The 16,902-nt window shown below is 47.5% G+C and overlaps 1 protein-coding gene across 1 annotated transcript in view; it reads right to left on the reverse strand.

Moving 5' to 3' along the window:
- col6a2 (collagen, type VI, alpha 2) overlaps positions 1 to 16,902 on the reverse strand; it is a 109,239-nt gene that overhangs the window by 82,998 nt on the left and 9,339 nt on the right. Inside the window, 3 exon segments of the mRNA XM_038787119.1 lie at positions 3,643 to 3,663; positions 12,198 to 12,814; positions 16,676 to 16,812. Of these exon segments, the coding sequence (XP_038643047.1) occupies positions 3,643 to 3,663; positions 12,198 to 12,814; positions 16,676 to 16,812 (775 nt within the window).

The raw sequence follows: 16,902 nt of genomic DNA on the forward strand, positions 1-16,902 counted from the left end.
ACTCCGTTTTCCACAACATATCCGAGAATGGCTAGTCGGGTTGTGCAGAAAACGCATTTCTCCTTGTTGTAGGTGAGATTAAGGGATTGGGCGGTTTGGATGAACTTCTGGAGGTTAGCGTTGCTGTCCTGCTGATCATGGCCGCAGATGGTGACATCATCCAAGTACGGGAACATGGCCCGCAGCCCGTACTGGTCAGCCATTCAGTCCATCGTTCTTTGGAAGACCGAGACCCCATTAGTGACGCCGAAGGGGACACTGAGGAAGTGGAAGAGGTGGCCGTCTGTCTCAAAGGCAGTGTAGTGGAGTTCTTCCGGGCGAATCAGAGGCTGGTGATATGCGATCTTCAGATCTACCGTGGAGAAAACCCAGTAGTGTGCAGTCTGATTAACCATATCCGCTATGCGGGGAAGGGGGTACGCATCGAGTTGCGTGTACCGATTTATGGTCTGGCTGTAGTCTACAACCATCCGGTTCTTTTCCCCAGTCCTGCTGACCACCACTTGGGCTCTCCAAGGACCATTACTGGCCTCGATGATCCCCTCCCTCAAGAGCCGCTGGGCCTCCGACTTGATAAAAATCCTGTCCTGGGCACTGTACCGCCTGCTCCTGATGGGGGCGAGTTTACAGTCGGAGGTGAGTTTTGCGAAGAGCAAGCGAGGGGCGACCTTAAGGGTCGCGAGGCTAAATACGGTGAGGGGGGTAGGGGTCCGCCGAACTTCAGAGTCAGGCTTATGAGGTTGCACCGGAAATCCAGTCCTAACAAGAGGAGCGCAGAGATGGGGGAGGACATAGAGTTTAAAATTGGCGTACTCGGCGTCCTGTATCGCGAGGTTCACGACACAATACCCCCAGATCTGCACTGAATGTGATCCGGAAGCAAGGGAGATCGTTTGGGATGTGCGGGAAATCTGGAGGGAACAGCGCCTTTCTGTGTCCGGATGGATGAAGCTCTCCATGTTCCCAGAGTCAAACAGACAGGGCGTTTTGTGCCCATTGACCCGGACGGTCATCATGGAGTTCTTGAGGTGCTTAGGCCGTGACTGGTCAAGAGTGACAGCGCCGAGCCGCGGGTAGCCGGCGTGGTCGGTTGTAGCGGGGTGGTCCCAAAATGGCGGCCAAGGTGGCGGTCCCTGTCAGTCGCACGTGTTGGGCGGCGTTGAAGATGGCAGCCAAGATGGCAGCCCCCGTCGGTTGCACATGTCGGGCGGCTTTGAAGATGGCGGCCAAGATGGCGGCCCCCATGAGTCGCATGTGTCGGGTAGAGTTAAAGATGGCGGCCCCCACGGATAGCACGAGGCGGGTGACGTGTCAGAATGGGTGGTACCAGCAGGGACGCAGCCACGCTGCGGGGTCTGCGGGCCTGTGAGTCGGGCCTGTGATTTTGGAACTTTGGGTTGGGCCAAGCAGACTTTGGCAAAATGTCATTTCTTGCCGCAGTCGCTGCAGGTCGCGTTCTGAGCTGGGCAACGCTGCCTGGGGAGCTGGTTCTGACTGCAGAAATAGCAAGACGGCCGCCCAGGTTGGGCGGGCAGCCACGCAGCACAGGCCTGGGACACTCTCAGGTCGGGTGATGGTCGCGCCTCCGGCGCCCATGAGGAAATTGCGTGGTCGGAGGGGAAAGCATTCAGGCTCTGGAAGGCTACCTCTAATGAGGTGGATAGTTTGACCGCCTCTTCGAGGTCGAGGGCGCCCTTTTCGAGCAGGCGCTGTCTGACATAGTTGGACCAGACTCCAACCACATAGGTGTCCCGGATGGCGCTTTCCATGTGCTGCAAGGCCGTGACGTCCTTGTAGTTACAGTTTCAAGCGAGTACCCTCAGGTCGCGTAGATATTCCATTTCTCCAGCGAATCCCCGGGGCATTGACGACTTGTGGTGAGGAGATGCCGCGTGAACACTTCGTTCACCGGCCTCACATAATGTCTTTTCAGGATCGCGACTGCGTACGTGGTCGCGTCTTTGATTAGTACAGAGGTTCTGTGGCTCACCGAGCGTGGAGGAGACTCAACTTGTGTGCCTCGGTGATGGCGGGCGAGGAGGAGGCGGCGAGGTAGGCCTCAAAGCAGCAGAGCCAGTGTGAATAAATTCCCTTGGCTTCAGCTGCCTGTGTGTCGAGTTCCAGTCGATCAGGTTTGAGGGCGGCTTCCATTGCGATATCTTAGCTTATTAAATTGATGCGACCATCAATTCACATGAGACGATTAGTAGAAGTGAACAGTGGTTTTAATAAGCTGGATCTGTGCCTGCCTGTGACTGCTCTGTACTGAGTTCCACCTACAGACTGCAGATCTATATATCTTCCCCGAGGGGGCAGAACCACAGGCGGAGCCCACAAGGGCACCAACATGATACAATACAACACAGTGGTGAATTGTAGTAGCAATGCGTTCACCACAGAGGCCTTAAACCCTTTTTGCTTCGGTGAGATTGGAGGGATGGTAGTATAAATTTAACACAAGCTATCTGGCACGAGATGGGATTGGATTAACCACCCGGTTTATTTTTGATAATGGAAGGATCGGGGGCTGTGGGGCGAGGGGGGGGGGGGGGGGGGGGGGAAAGAGAGTTTAAAATGGACAGCTAATCCAATCCTGCCAGAGTCCCGTTGGGCTGATTAGTTTAAACTGACTCACCTTTGACTTCATGTATGAAGTCAAATGGAATGGAAGAACCACAGGATTGGATCTCGCTGCCATGGTTACACCACAATGCTCTGTGCACCCCCTCCGCCGCTGCCCCCACCCAAAGAACCTTTATTTAAGAAAATGTAAAAATCTTCTACTTTCTTGGTTTGAACCAAAATTTCCAAAGTAAATAACATCGCTAAACACCTCAGCATGGGCGAGGAGCATCCAATATGATGAGGAATTAAATTCAGCAGCAGTGCCAAAACTCGATCCCATGTGGTAACACGGAGTAGTTTCTTCTTGACTTCCCTCTCTCAATCACTTTTCTCCCTCTGCTCATTACTTTCTTCCCCTCCCCTTCGGGTTCCATCAACAGCACGTATCTGCACTGTTCTGCTTCATGGCTCAATTTGATTGCTCCGCTGCTCGCTCCACATCTGAGCAACCCATGCTAATCCCATTTTCCTTGACTACTTCTTTCTGTTCATATTTGTCTAACCCCCATTGCGATTGACACATGTTCAACAGCCAGCTGCTTGCGAGAAATGAGCTATATTGCAAAATCTCAACAGCGGACTTCAAATTCTTAAAAGGGCCAGCTTGCCTGGCCCCGACGGTTGTGGAGATTCAATTCCCTTAGTTGATGAGGCGGGGTGGGGGGAGGTTGGGGTATGGAGGGGGAGGGAAAAGAGTCAGTCTGGTGGAGATGCTGACAGCACAAACCGAGGGGTATGGCGCCAGAGGTTCCGGTACATTGGGACTTCCCCAAACCCCTGGTACCTGAAGGGATGGACAACAGCGCCTCTGGAAGGACTCTGCCTTAACTGCTGGATGGAAGCAGGAACTGTGACTGTCAAAACCAATCCCATCCAGGTCGGACACTCTGCCCCACAAGTTGTGAGGTAACTGTGGCTCTAAGAAACACCCCGCTTACAGGTGCGCAAAAATATTACCAGTGTTGATGGACTGGACAGAAATATACTTGAACAAAACAGAAATTTAGTCACACTCACGTCGTTGAATGACTCGGTTTTCTGTAAAACATAAATCAGAAGAAAAGCCAGTCAGAGGAGCTCATGGTAAAACAGAACAACACACAAACAAGGCAGATTTGAACATTGTATCACCAAAGCAAGTGGCTAGCATGATTGGTACTATACATTATAATATAACAATCTTTATTATTATCACAAGTAGGCTTACATTAACACTGCAATGAAGTTACTGTGAAAATCCGCTGGGCTCCACATTCCGGCGCCTGTTCAGGTACACAGAGGGAGAATTCAGAATGTCCAAATTACCTGACAGCACGTCTTTCAGGACTTGTGGGAGGAAACCGAACCACCCGGAGGAAACTTATGCAGACACGGGGAGAAGATGCAAATTCCGCAATGACCGAAGCCACTAATCGAACCTGGGATCCTGGTGCTGAGAAGCAACAGTGCTAACCAACGTGTTACCATCACAAACTTAAAAGGGGGATGTGTCCTTCGGCTGGCATGGACAAAATGGGCCGAATGGCCCCCTTCTGTGTTGTAACTTTTCTATGATTCTATTCTATGAGTGTTGCATATGATACTCTGAAACTTGGGTAATAATTTTATGGCCTGTTGTTTCTGTGGAAACGAGCTCTTCTCTGTAATTGGAGTATTATTTTCTTTAGATCCAAGTGCTGGAAATGTAGGCCAAGACTTTAAAAAAAAAAAAAAAATTTTGAGTACCCAATTCATTTTTTCCAATTTAGCGTGGCCAATCCACCTACCCTGCACATCTTTGGGTTGTGGGGGTGAAACCCACTCAAACACAGGGAGAATGTGCAAACTCCACACGGACAGTGACCCAGAGCCGGGATCGAACCTGGGACCTTGGCGCCGTGAGGCAGCAGTGCTAACCACCATGCTACCCCGGCCAAGACCTTTTTGATCACTGTTGACACTGGTCAAGTGGGAAGGATTTAATCCACTGTCTTACTCACATTCAAAAACCACATGTGCTCCTCATGCATGTTAGACTGCATCTGGAAATGCAGAGTGATCCCAAGTAATTGAGGATTTTCTTTCCCCCCTATCTTTCAATGGAGTTGTGATCTTCAGTGACATTGGGCTTTCTTGGTCTAGAATGTGGCTTAAAAATGGGTTAACCTTGTACCTTTAAGATTTCCCAAGACTTGGCTGATGTGCTCCTTATTGAACTGCAGTCTTGAAGGATCGATATAAGTTATGCTGAGTGTCGTTAGTCAGGCCACTCTTGGAAGGCCTACCTATGCACAGTCCCAGATTGCCACATCCCCCTCCAAGACAAAAACAAGAGAGAATATGCAAAGGCTGCAGAGCAGGTCCGCCAACCCACCAGGATTCCCGAGAGTCTCCAGGAATAGACAAGCCCAGAGAGAAACGATGGCAGTGTTACATTCTTTACAACGTAAATGCACCACATGAAACAATAACCCAGTTCTATTATTTGAAGAAAAGACTATAGACAAATAGTATTGACTAAGAGGCTGAATACATGCATCTGACTCTAATTGTTGCTGGTCTCAGACTGACAAGTCATGGGACTAATACATCACGTCCTGTCAAGGTGAGTGTGAGTGACAGCAGTTTAAGATATGCATCCTTAATTATATCCCAACAGGCAGCATTTTAAAATAAAAAATATAATTTCCTTTCTATGTTCCTTTGGGGATATGCCTGTAGATAATATTACATGCACTCAGCAATGTGACCTCCCACCAGCAGGTGGTGTCAAAGATCAGTCAGGCGAAATCCGACCACCAGCGCACATGAGGACAGTTGCACGCAAGGGTGGTTCCAGGAGAGTTTAATATAACTCTGTGATAAAGGTCTGTATAAGATTCCGATCGTTACCTTACCACGTGTACATTACTAAATCATTGTTCTGGCTAAGACACCAGCAGTTCTGCAGCTTCATTGCAAGACAAGAACACAGAACCCAACATGGTACCAAAAGTGCTGAAGATTTGATGGTACCGTTGGAAAAGGCGAAGTTAAGTTGGCTGAAGAACCGACCTCGTGAACTGCGCCCATTGGCGACTCAACGCAGTAACAGACACTGAAGTTCGAGATGGAAGGTTTAAATGCACCCCACCAGCTTCAAGTCTCAGGTAGACAAAAACTGGTGTGTCTTCAAACAACAGTTTAAGCTTTATGTATCGGCTCTTGACCTGCAGGCACAGCCTGACTAAAGACAAATTGCATTGCTGTTCATGGTGGCGGGTTCACATGCAATTGAAATATAAAATACAGGAGTGCAAGAGATATGATGAAGTCATTGGGTACTTTCCTCCCCAAAAAGAATGAGACATTTGAAAGATACATATTCCGTACACGTACCCAGGAACCTGGCAAATCGTTCGACAGTTTTGTCACTGACTTGAGGCTGAAGGCCCAGTCCTTCAATTTCAGTAGTCTGAAATCTTCTGTGAGCAACGACCAAATTGTGTTTGGTATATCAAATGATAAGCTACGTGAGAGGTTGCTGTGGGAAGAAGATTTGATATTTGAACAAGCAATAAAGACTTGCCAGGCGAGTGAATGAGCTGCACAGCAAATCAGCACACTCAGCTAGAAGCATTTTGGTGGCAGACTATTTCTGGCCCCTATAGGGGGCCAGCACGGCGCTGGAGCAGTTCGCGCCACTCCAGCTGCCGATCCTGGAGCGAACTGTGTGCCATAGGATCCACGCATGTGCAGTGGCTTCCTTCTACGCGCCGGCCCCGACCGCAACATAGCGCAGGGCTACAGGGGCCGATGTGCAGGAAAGGAGGCTTCCAGCTAGAGAGGCCGGGCCAGGCCTCATCGGAGGCCCCCCCCCTGGGGTTTCGGACCCCCCCCTCCCACAGGCCACCACCCGACCCTGCAACGCTGCGGTCCCGCTGGCTCAGGGCAGGTTAGAATGGCGCCAGCGGGACTCGGTTCCTTTCTTACGCCCACTCGGCCTATCTGGACCGGAGAGTCAGCGGGCCGGCTGCATAGAGCGGGCCGCGACAGGCGGCGTGCCAACCATGCACGCGCCAATGCCGCCGATTATCCGCTCTGCAGGGAATCGCGTGCCGGCGTCGGGGCGACGTGGCCCGGTCGCAGGGATTCTCCGGCCCGGCCCAGGGCTGGGAGAACCCCGCCCCTAATTTCAAAAAAGAACAAAACAAACCTGAGGCCATCGAAACCAGATGGAAAACCTTAATATGGATGAATGACTCAGTGGTACGATGCAACCTCAACAACCGAATGAGAGCCAACCTCCTCAGCCGAAAGCCATGATTGACCGGGACTGCCGGTACGGAAAAGGTGGAGATTTACGGTGAAGGTGAACTTGAGCTTATCATGCTCGATACAACGTACATGTTCCCATTTTATATTATGGACATGAAAATCGAGGCCATCATGGGAGCGGATGCATGCGAATCCCTGAACCAGTTGAGCGGCTGTACGTTCCAGAAAATGGGTGGCCAGATTAATTGCAAGACAAGAACGCAGAACACAACTTTGCTGTCATCAGTTAGAAAGTTGTAGGGATTGAGAAAGTAGAGACTGTTTGACTGAAGAAACAGCTAATCAAGTAACAGATTATATTTGCTTCCCACTTGGCGGGAGAATGGACATGTTGGATAACCAATGGAGAGGTGAGATCAAGTGGTGAAACCTCCAGGAACGCACCTAACCAGATTTGGCAACTGCTGTGGAGAGAAGGGAAACCAGGTGCGACTCCACATACGAGAGAGGAAGAGGGGAGTTGAGGGAAGACATTCACCAAGGTAACCATATTATATCATAAATGACTCCTGTGCTTTTTTTCCCCCCCAAAATGCTAATTTTCAGACGAGATCCATCTAATTTGTATCCGAGGGTGTCAGTACCAGGTGCTTCCATGGAGCCTGCTCCATCAACCACTCAGGAAATATGGCCTCAAGTTATCGGAGGCAGAGTGTATTAGATTGAACACAGAAACTGAGGGAATAAGGGGTGGCAAAAAGAGAGAGTATGAAAATAGATTATTGGCCATCATAAAATGGGACCTGAAAGTTTTTTTTACAAGCATATTAAATGCAAAATGGTGGTCAAAGGATGGAGCTGGTGAGATAGAAGAAGGAGATCTTCTTTTGGAGACACAGGCCATACAGATGAGGTACTTTATAGCGATCTTCATTCAAATAGAAATGCTCGCAAAGCCACAGTAGAGGAGGAGGAATTACAGATAGCATAGGGTAAAAATAGTTAAAGAGGAGGTTCTGAAAAGCTTGGCTGATTCAAAGATCACCCAGTCCAGGTGGGATGTATCCCAAACTGCTGACAGAAGTAAGGGTGGGATGGCGGAGGCCATCTTCCAATTCCCTTTAGATGCAAGTGTGGCACTGAAGTGTTGCATCCCTGTTCAAAACAAACCCAAGGGACAAGGAACAAACTAGCCAACCACAGGCCAGTCAAGGAAACTTTGAAACACAAATCTCCAGGGGATTGGATTGGGACCATGGCTCTTTTTGAGAAATACTAATAATCTGGGTTTGAATGGAGAGGGTGCAATTTCGAAATTTGTGGCTGACACGCAAGTCAAAACCGTAGGAAACAGAATGTGGAATCTTAGCATTATATAAAGAGGTGTAATATTCAGGCAGTCATAAAGAGCTTTAGAAAACAATGGTTAGGACCTTGCTGGAGAATTACAGTCAATTCTGGAAAGTTTTTCAGGGTTTGTGAGACTTCAGTTACATGGAGAGACTGGAGAAATTAGGGTTATTTTCCAGAGCTGAGGGAAGATTAAGGGGAGATTTGATAGAGGCGTTCAAAAACAGGAAGGGCTTTTGATAAAGTAACTAGGAACAGTTTTCAGTAGCAGAAGGGCAAATGTTGCAAATAGGTTCTTTAGATGTCTGAATAATGAGATCTTTTATAAATAAAGTAAAGAGTCCTGGCAGTAATTGTAAATAAGTATGTCAGATTGTGAATAACTCTTAACACTAACAAAAATCCCAATAAGAATAAGAACATTGCTAAAAAAAACTGTATGATACACACTAATGTAAATAATGTAAGTAAATGATTGAACTGGGACCACTGTCACAGACATGGTGGCAGTCTGTGATATCTGTGTTGGTGTGGTTATTATTATTGTTTCTATATTGTTCTGCAAAGTTTTGAGAATGCAAAAATTCCAATAAAAATATTTTCCAAAAAAATGATGAGATCTTGAGACCTGTCTGCTTAAATGTGAACCCTTTATTGGTAGTCTTTAAGTATCTATAGATACCAGGTTGCTGTCTTGCATGGTAACGCTGCCATGCAGGTAGTGTTCTCTCTCCGAGTCTATTACCATGTGTCTCTATACATCATACCAAGGGTGGTACTGCTCTCCAGTCCCATGTTAACCCATGCTCTGCTGAGCACCTTTGCATAATAATAATAATAATAATAATAATCTTTATTTGTGTCACAAGTAGGTTTACATTAACACTGAAATGAGGTTACTGTGTCACCACAGTAGTCACCACACTCCGGCGCCTGTTCGGGTACATAGAGAGAGAGATTTCAGAATGCCCAATTCACCTAACGAGCATGTCTTTCGAGGCTTGTGGGAGGAAACCGGAGCACCCCGTGGATAGCCATCCAGACACGGGGAAAGTGCAAACTCCACACAGCCACCCAAGGCCGGAATCAAACCTGGGTCCATGACGCTGTGAGGCAGCAGTGCTAACCACTGTGTCGTTCCTGTAACTGGAGAGTCGAGGACAAGGAACTACATATACAGGACTAAGTACAAGAGATTCTGAGCAGGGGCTGGAGAAAAGCCTTCACACAGAGTGTTATGAAGTTGTTGAAATCAGCCCCAGACAGAAAGATTGTCAATATTCAGGATCAGATTAGATAGTTGAATAAAGGGAAATGTGGAGGGCAGAAAGAGGGCGAGAAGGTGTGATTCAAAATATTTGCTCAGGTAAAGAGTAAACAGAGAACAACGATTTGAGCGGAATACCCATCTTTTATAGAATTTACAGTGCAGAAGGAGGCCATTCGGCCCATCGAGTCTGCATCGGCTCCTGGAAAGAGCACCCTACCCAAGGTTAACACCTCCACCCTATCCCCATAACCTAGTAACCCCACCCAACACTAAGGGCAATTTTTGGACACTAAGGGCAATTTATCATGTCCAATCCGCCTAACTTGCACATCTTTGGGCTGTGGGAGGAAACCGGAGCACCCGGAGGAAACCCACGCACACATGGGGAGGATGTGCAGACTCCGCACAGACAGTGACCCAAGCCGGAATCGAACCTGGGACCCTGGAGCTGTGAAGCAATTGTGCAATCCACAATGCTACCGTGCTGCCCACACTTTATTGCACTGTACTGGTTGTTAGGTCTCAAAGTTACAAGTTAGCATGAAGGGCTTGGTGTTGGAGATCAGCTATAAGGGTGCCAAACTGAGGTTGGAAGTCAATGCTAAGGTGGGAGGTTGGAGGTCAATGTGAGGGAGGTTGGAGGTCAATGTGAGGGGTTTTAGAGGTCAGTGTGAGGGGGGTTAGAGGTCAGTGTGAGGGGGGTTAGAGGTCAGTGTGAGGGGAGGTTGGAGGTTAGATTGAGGGAGGGTTTGAGGCCAGTGTGAGGGGTTGGAGGTCAGTGTGAGGGGTGTTCGAGCTCAGTGTGAGGGGGGTTTGAGGTCAGTTTTGAGGGGCATTTGAGGTCAGTGTCAGAGGGAAATCACAGATCAGTGTGGGGGTCAGTGTCAAAAGGGAGGTTGGAAGTCAGTGAGAGGAGGAGATTGGTGTCAACGGGAGGTTGGAGGTCAGTGTGAGGGAGGCCTAATCGGAGGGACGTCTGAGGGGTGCCTGCGTCACAGGGTGGCCAGAGGTCAGTGGGGCATGCGGTCGGAGGTCAGTGTAAGGGAGGCTGTACAAGGGAAGTCACTGGGAGCCATGATAAATTGAATATGAAAAACTAGGTATCTGGGGTTTTGGAGAGTGAATTAGGAGGGATTTTTCGGCCAGGGACAGACAAAAAAAAGAGTGTAGTAAGGTTGGAGAAAGGGGAATTTGGGCAGAGAGAAATATACAGAAGTGATCAGAGATGCCCTTATTTGTGAGTAACATTGGTGAATAATGTTTGACTGTGTAGAGTTACTCAGTAGGACTTTCAATTCTTAACTTGGTCGAATTGCCCATGCTTAACCCTGCAGAATGATAAATTATTGATTTTGTTGAATTATCAATTACTACACTGTAAAAACAGTCCAGACATAAAATTGCCAAGCATTATTGCTTAAGAGTTGTCCATCCCAATCCTTGTAACATTGTTGGTATTTATAGCTGGAGAATCAGTCATCCTTAGACAGCAGGGCTATCAATATATGAATCGGATAAATGTCAATCCGCAACCCCACAGGCCGATCAATCAATCCCCAACCCTGCAGGCTTATCAATCAATCAATCACCAACCCAACATGGCCGCGTCTCCTTAACCTTCTAGAATAGCCAAACCTTAATCTGAATAATATTCAATCCTCAACCAATTTTTAAGGCAACAAAATAGACAATCCCAAATCTGGCAGTTTTGCTAATCGTCAAGTCTGCAGCATGGTCAATCCTTAAACCCAGTTTAACAGAGAATCTTTAAATCCACTACCTCAGTGCTGCACTGCTGTGTCAGCCTGGATTTTGTGCTCATCTTTGAAGGGGGACTCGAACTCAGAACCCTCTGACCTAGGAGCACGAGTACTGCCCATTAGGTTCTGGTGCTTGGCTGGTTGTTGACTTGTCTAGTTCTTGACTAGTTAAAGTATTTTATTATAAAATAAATGCATGGTAAAGATAACAATAAGAAATATATTGCAAATATATTGCAAACTACTAATACTGAAATTATCCTAGAGCTACTGCAGGTAAGACTATCCACTAACACGACTATCTCCCAACTCCTCGAGGTACAGAGTTACATGGTAGATTTACACTACCACCTGCTGGTCGGAGGTTGTTTACCTCATTATATACAGGATAGCTTATGCATGTTATCACACTGCCCAGGGAGCTGCTGCTGACACTCAATGTGGAGGACAATGATGTGCCTACCTGACAGCTCAGGCTGGGCACTGCAGCAGCTTGTCCGATGGGGTTGCATCTCCTGTTCACCTAACTAAAAAGTAAACAATGAAGCTATTTTTGTTTTTTTTAAAAGCACACCAACAAGCTTTTTGCAAGTGAAGACCATCCGTAGCCCCAAAACCTGTGACACTTATTGGCTGGGAACAAACTCTGCCCATGTGCAGGAATGCAAACTCTCAGCATGCAGTATAACTCTGGTGCTACTGATCAAACAGTACACAGCAAGCAGATCTTGCAATTTATACAAAGCTTTAATGTAGTGAAACATACCAGAAATATTTGGCAATTTAAGACAGGAGTAGAACCGTAACACAAGATTTCCTTTCATTGTGAGGTTTAGTTGGCATATACAAACCTCAGAGCTGGACGGGTCATCATAGTTAAAACCCACAGCTTAACATTTGCTCAGAACAAAAAAAACCCCAGAAGGAATGGATTTTTTGGACCAAAGAGCACTCACCATAACTTGAATGATTCGATCCATTGTATTGATTGGCAGAGCGCTATTAGTTGCAGAGGTAGCTGTGTAGGTGCTGCGGTAGAGCTCGTGTGGGAAATTGGCAATGGTCTTGAGGCCCTGCTCGTACTGTAGGGAATTTGTGAGGTCATCAGTGGACACGGCAAACACCTTGATGCCGGCATCCCTGGCCCTTTCCGCCATGGCCTGTATGCCACCACAAGGGCTCCCCGTCACGTGGCCATCAGTGATGACAATGGCAAAATGGATCCGTGTATCTTGCCGGGATTGTTGCTTTATGTTGTCAGTCATATCTTTCAGGGCACAGTCCGTGAAAGTTCCCCGGCCAATGTAGTCAATGTTGCTCAGGGCATTGAGGAAGTCAGCTTTGCTGGAGGTTATCCGACTGAATTCTTCCCTTCGGTCCGAGAAGTGCAAGCCACCAAACTCCCAGACAATTTTCACCTTATTCTTGAAGGCCCCGTTCACCACCTTGTTGACAAAGTCCCTGGTGAAGGATTTGATATTGCTGACCAAGTCACCCTGAATGCGGGTCTGCAGGGCAACGCTCTCCGAAGTGTCAAGGACAAAGTACACAGTCACGGGACATTCCTGCTTCCCTGGGAGGCAATAAAAAAGCAACATTTAGAAAAGTTCAGAAAAATCTTTTTCCCCTCCCAAAAAAGCAGGGCAAGTGATTGGGAGGGAGCTGTCATACACTGCCCGAGAGGGTGTTGGGAGGCAGTTTGGGTCATGGCTTTTAAAAAGGGAACTGGTTCATTATCTGAAGAGTTATGAGGAAAAGGTGGGGGGAGAGGGATGGAGTAGGACAAGCCGAGTTGCTCTCGCAGAGAACTGGCACAGATAAAATGGGCCAAAAGGCCTCTTCCCGGGCTGCAACCATTTCATGACTCTATTTTTAAAAAAGCCTTGAAGACTGATGGAATAACTGAAAGCACAATCTTCCCCCCCATCGCTTAGACTGGGCACACTGGCATTAATGTGATTTGCCTGCTGTTCTGTGGTGGATGTGAAAAAAGACAACTATTAACACTTGGATCCCGCGAGGGCCCTTCTGCTCATTTGATATAGGGTCTGGGCATAGCTGTTAACTCTTACTCTGTTCCTGCTTCTGGCTGGAGGAACAGCAGCATCATGCCAGTCTGTCAAGCAAGAGAGAATTGCCGGTGAGACATGGACATGAAAATGGAGCACTGTGACGTTGGGGAAATACAGGACAGTATCAATGACGTGCAAAGTGCTGGCCGACAATAGTTTCTTGCTAGGCTCCTGCCTTTGCAAATTGATTCAGATGGTGCAGACAAGTGACCAGCATCTTATGTCAAATTTACCAACTTTTAAAAAATAAATTTAGAGTACCCAATTAATTTTTTCCAATTAAGGGGCATTTAGCGTGGCCAATCCACCTACCCTGCACATCTTTGGGTTGTGGGGGTGAAACTCACGCAAACATGGGGAGTGTGTGCAAACTCCACACGGACAGTGGCCCAGAGCCAGGATCGAACCTAGGACCGTGGCGCTGTGAGGCAGCAGTGCTAACCACTGTGCCACCGTGCTGCACTCTTCAAATTTACAAACTTGTGGCGGGGTTTATAAACTCTTTGGGCGGCACACTCACTGTGACCAAAATGTATCATCTGATAACTAACTAACTGCAGCCGAGGTCAGTCAACCGTGGGCTACAATTTCTAAAGGCAAAAATAGTTTGAGAAACCCCTTACAGAAAGCCTGTGAAGGAGGACTTTGGATACGAGGAAGATGTACCTTGGTTGCATGGAATTGGCCGTCAAGTGCTCCACCTTGTGGTCTGGAGAAGAACTGGAACAGCAATAACAGTTGCTGGGCCTCAGCTTTGTATTTCCACCAAGGCCCTTTTGGCTGTAAGGTCAGCCCTCTTGATATCAGAATGAATCGAATTTGAAGCTACCCCTGGATAACTTTGATTTGGCTTTGATTTTTAGGTCATCATTGGCTACAGGAATAGTGCCAGAGGACTGGAGGATAGCAAATGTGGTCCCTTTGTTCAAGAAGGGGAGTAGAGATAACCCCGGTAACTATAGGCCGGTGAGCCTAACGTCTGTGGTGGGTAAGGTCTTGGAGAGGATTATAAAAGATACGATTTATAATCATCTAGATAGGAATAATATGATTAGGGATAGTCAGCATGGTTTTGTGAAGGGTAGGTCATGCCTCACAAACATTATCGAGTTCTTTGAGAAGGTGACTGAACAGGTAGACGAGGGTAGAGCAGTTGATGTGGTGTATATGGATTTCAGTAAAGCGTTTGATAAGGTTCCCCACGGTCGGCTATTGCAGAAAATACGGAGGCTGGGGATTGAGGGTGATTTAGAGATGTGGATCAGAAATTGGCTAGTTGAAAGAAGACAGAGAGTGGTAGTTGATGGGAAATGTTCAGAATGGAGTTCAGTTACGAGTGGCGTACCACAAGGATCTGTTCTGGGGCCGTTGCTGTTTGTCATTTTTATAAATGACCTAGAGGAGGGCGCAGAAGGATGGGTGAGTAAATTTGCAGACGACACTAAAGTCGGTGGAGTTGTAGACAGTGCGGAAGGATGTTGCAGGTTACAGAGGGACATAGATATGCTGCAGAGCTGGGCTGAGAGGTAGCAAATGGAGTTTAATGTGGAGAAGTGTGAGGTGATTCACTTTGGAAAGAATAACAGGAATGCGGAATATTTGGCTAATGGTAAAATTCTTGGTAGTGTGGATGAGCAGAGGGATCTCGGTGTCCATGTACATAGATCCCTGAAAGTTGCCACCCAGGTTGATAGGGTTGTGAAGAAGGCCTATGGTGTGTTGGCCTTTATTGGTAGAGGGATTGAGTTCCGGAGCCATGAGGTCATGTTGCAGCTGTACAAAACTCTGGTACGGCCGCATTTGGAGTATTGCGTACAGTTCTGGTCGCCTCATTATAGGAAGGACGTGGAAGCTTTGGAACGGGTGCAGAGGAGATTTACCAGGATGTTGCCTGGTATGGAGGGAAAATCTTATGAGGAAAGGCTGATGGACTTGAGGTTGTTTTCGTTAGAGAGAAGAAGGTTAAGAGGTGACTTAATAGAGGCATACAAAATGATCAGAGGGTTAGATAGGGTGGACAGCGAGAGCCTTCTCCCGCGGATGGAGGTGGCTAGCACGAGGGGACATAGCCTTAAATTGAGGGGTAATAGATATAGGACAGAGGTCAGAGGTGGGTTTTTTATGCAAAGAGTGGTGAGGCCGTGGAATGCCCTACCTGCAACAGTAGTGAACTCACCAACATTGAGGGCATTTAAAAGTTTATTGGATAAGCATATGGATGATAATGGCATAGTGTAGGTTAGATGGCCTTTAGTTTTTTTTTCCATGTCGGTGCAACATCGAGGGCCGAAGGGCCTGTACTGCGCTGTATCGTTCTATGTTCTATGTTCTAACTATGTAGGAGCCAACCTAAAATAGCTCCCTGACCATTGAAAGTGACTGGCCAATTAGTTCATTCGTTCACCGGGCTTTGTTTGCATTTGTTGCCCTTCCCTAATTGACCTTGAGCTGAGAGGCCTGCTCGGCCATTTCAGAGGCACAGTTAAGAATCAACCACATTGCCCTGGGTCTAGAATCACCTGTAGGCCAGACCAGCTAAGGACAGCGGGTTTCCTTCGTGAAAGGCGTGGGTTTTTACAACAGTCAATGACAGTTTCATGGTCAGTATATATTGAGGCCAGCTTATTAATCAACCAAATTTAAACTCCACCAGCTGCCGTGGTGGGATTTGAAACCATGCCTGCAGAGCAGTAGTCTAGACCTCTGGATTACTAGCCCAGTGACTTTACCAGTCATGCCACTATGCCATTTATTTCAAATGTCTTCCCTCGTCACTCCACTTTTCTAAAGGCACCAGAGTGGATTTTCAACTTGTTGCTCGGGAGAAAAATGGTAACTATTGTTCACTCCATGTGGCGATTGTCCCTTTAAGAGCAAAACAGGAGGGCAAGAGTCACCTGGCCTTGGTGACCAATTGGGACTCAGAGTGGTGAACCACTCCGGGGGAGGAGTTCTCCTCTGCAGAGGTAGTTTAGAATTAGCTGCGAACATGATGCCGTTCTTGAAGATCACTGTAAATAAATTGCTTTGCGTTCACTAGTACAATTTCAGAAAAGGGCATCACTGCACCCCACCATTGGACTGAATCTTGGACGTTTCTCAATTCACACAGCCAGTTCCAACTGCAGCAGGAATGACGGAAAGAACAGCTCTGGTCAGGGCAAGTCGTCCTGGAAACTAAACCGACATCTCCTGGTCAGATGACCTCAGCACCACATAGGACATTGGCATTGCCCCTTCACCTCAGCATAGCTCAATACTCACATTGGGGTGGGAGGGATGATGAAGGAAAAACACTTAAGTGACCAAATTCAAAGCAATTTACGGAGACCGACAAACCTCTGAAACTCCTCTTCCCCTACCTGTACATTCCTCTGGACTAGGAGTCGGCTCGGGAAACTGGCCTCTCACTGGGTCAACAAGACCCCAGGCAAGCAGCAGCAACTGGAGAAATGTTGGGAGCATTTTCTGTCTGCAGATCAAAAACACCAGGTGAACACTGCAAAATAAATTAAAAAGAGCATCAGTGTCGGGAACCAGAAATACAATTCATGCCACAAAAAACAACCATAGAATCATAGAATTTACA

The sequence above is a fragment of the Scyliorhinus canicula genome, chromosome 2 (genome assembly GCF_902713615.1).
Source record: "Scyliorhinus canicula chromosome 2, sScyCan1.1, whole genome shotgun sequence".
Taxonomy (NCBI): domain Eukaryota; kingdom Metazoa; phylum Chordata; class Chondrichthyes; order Carcharhiniformes; family Scyliorhinidae; genus Scyliorhinus; species Scyliorhinus canicula.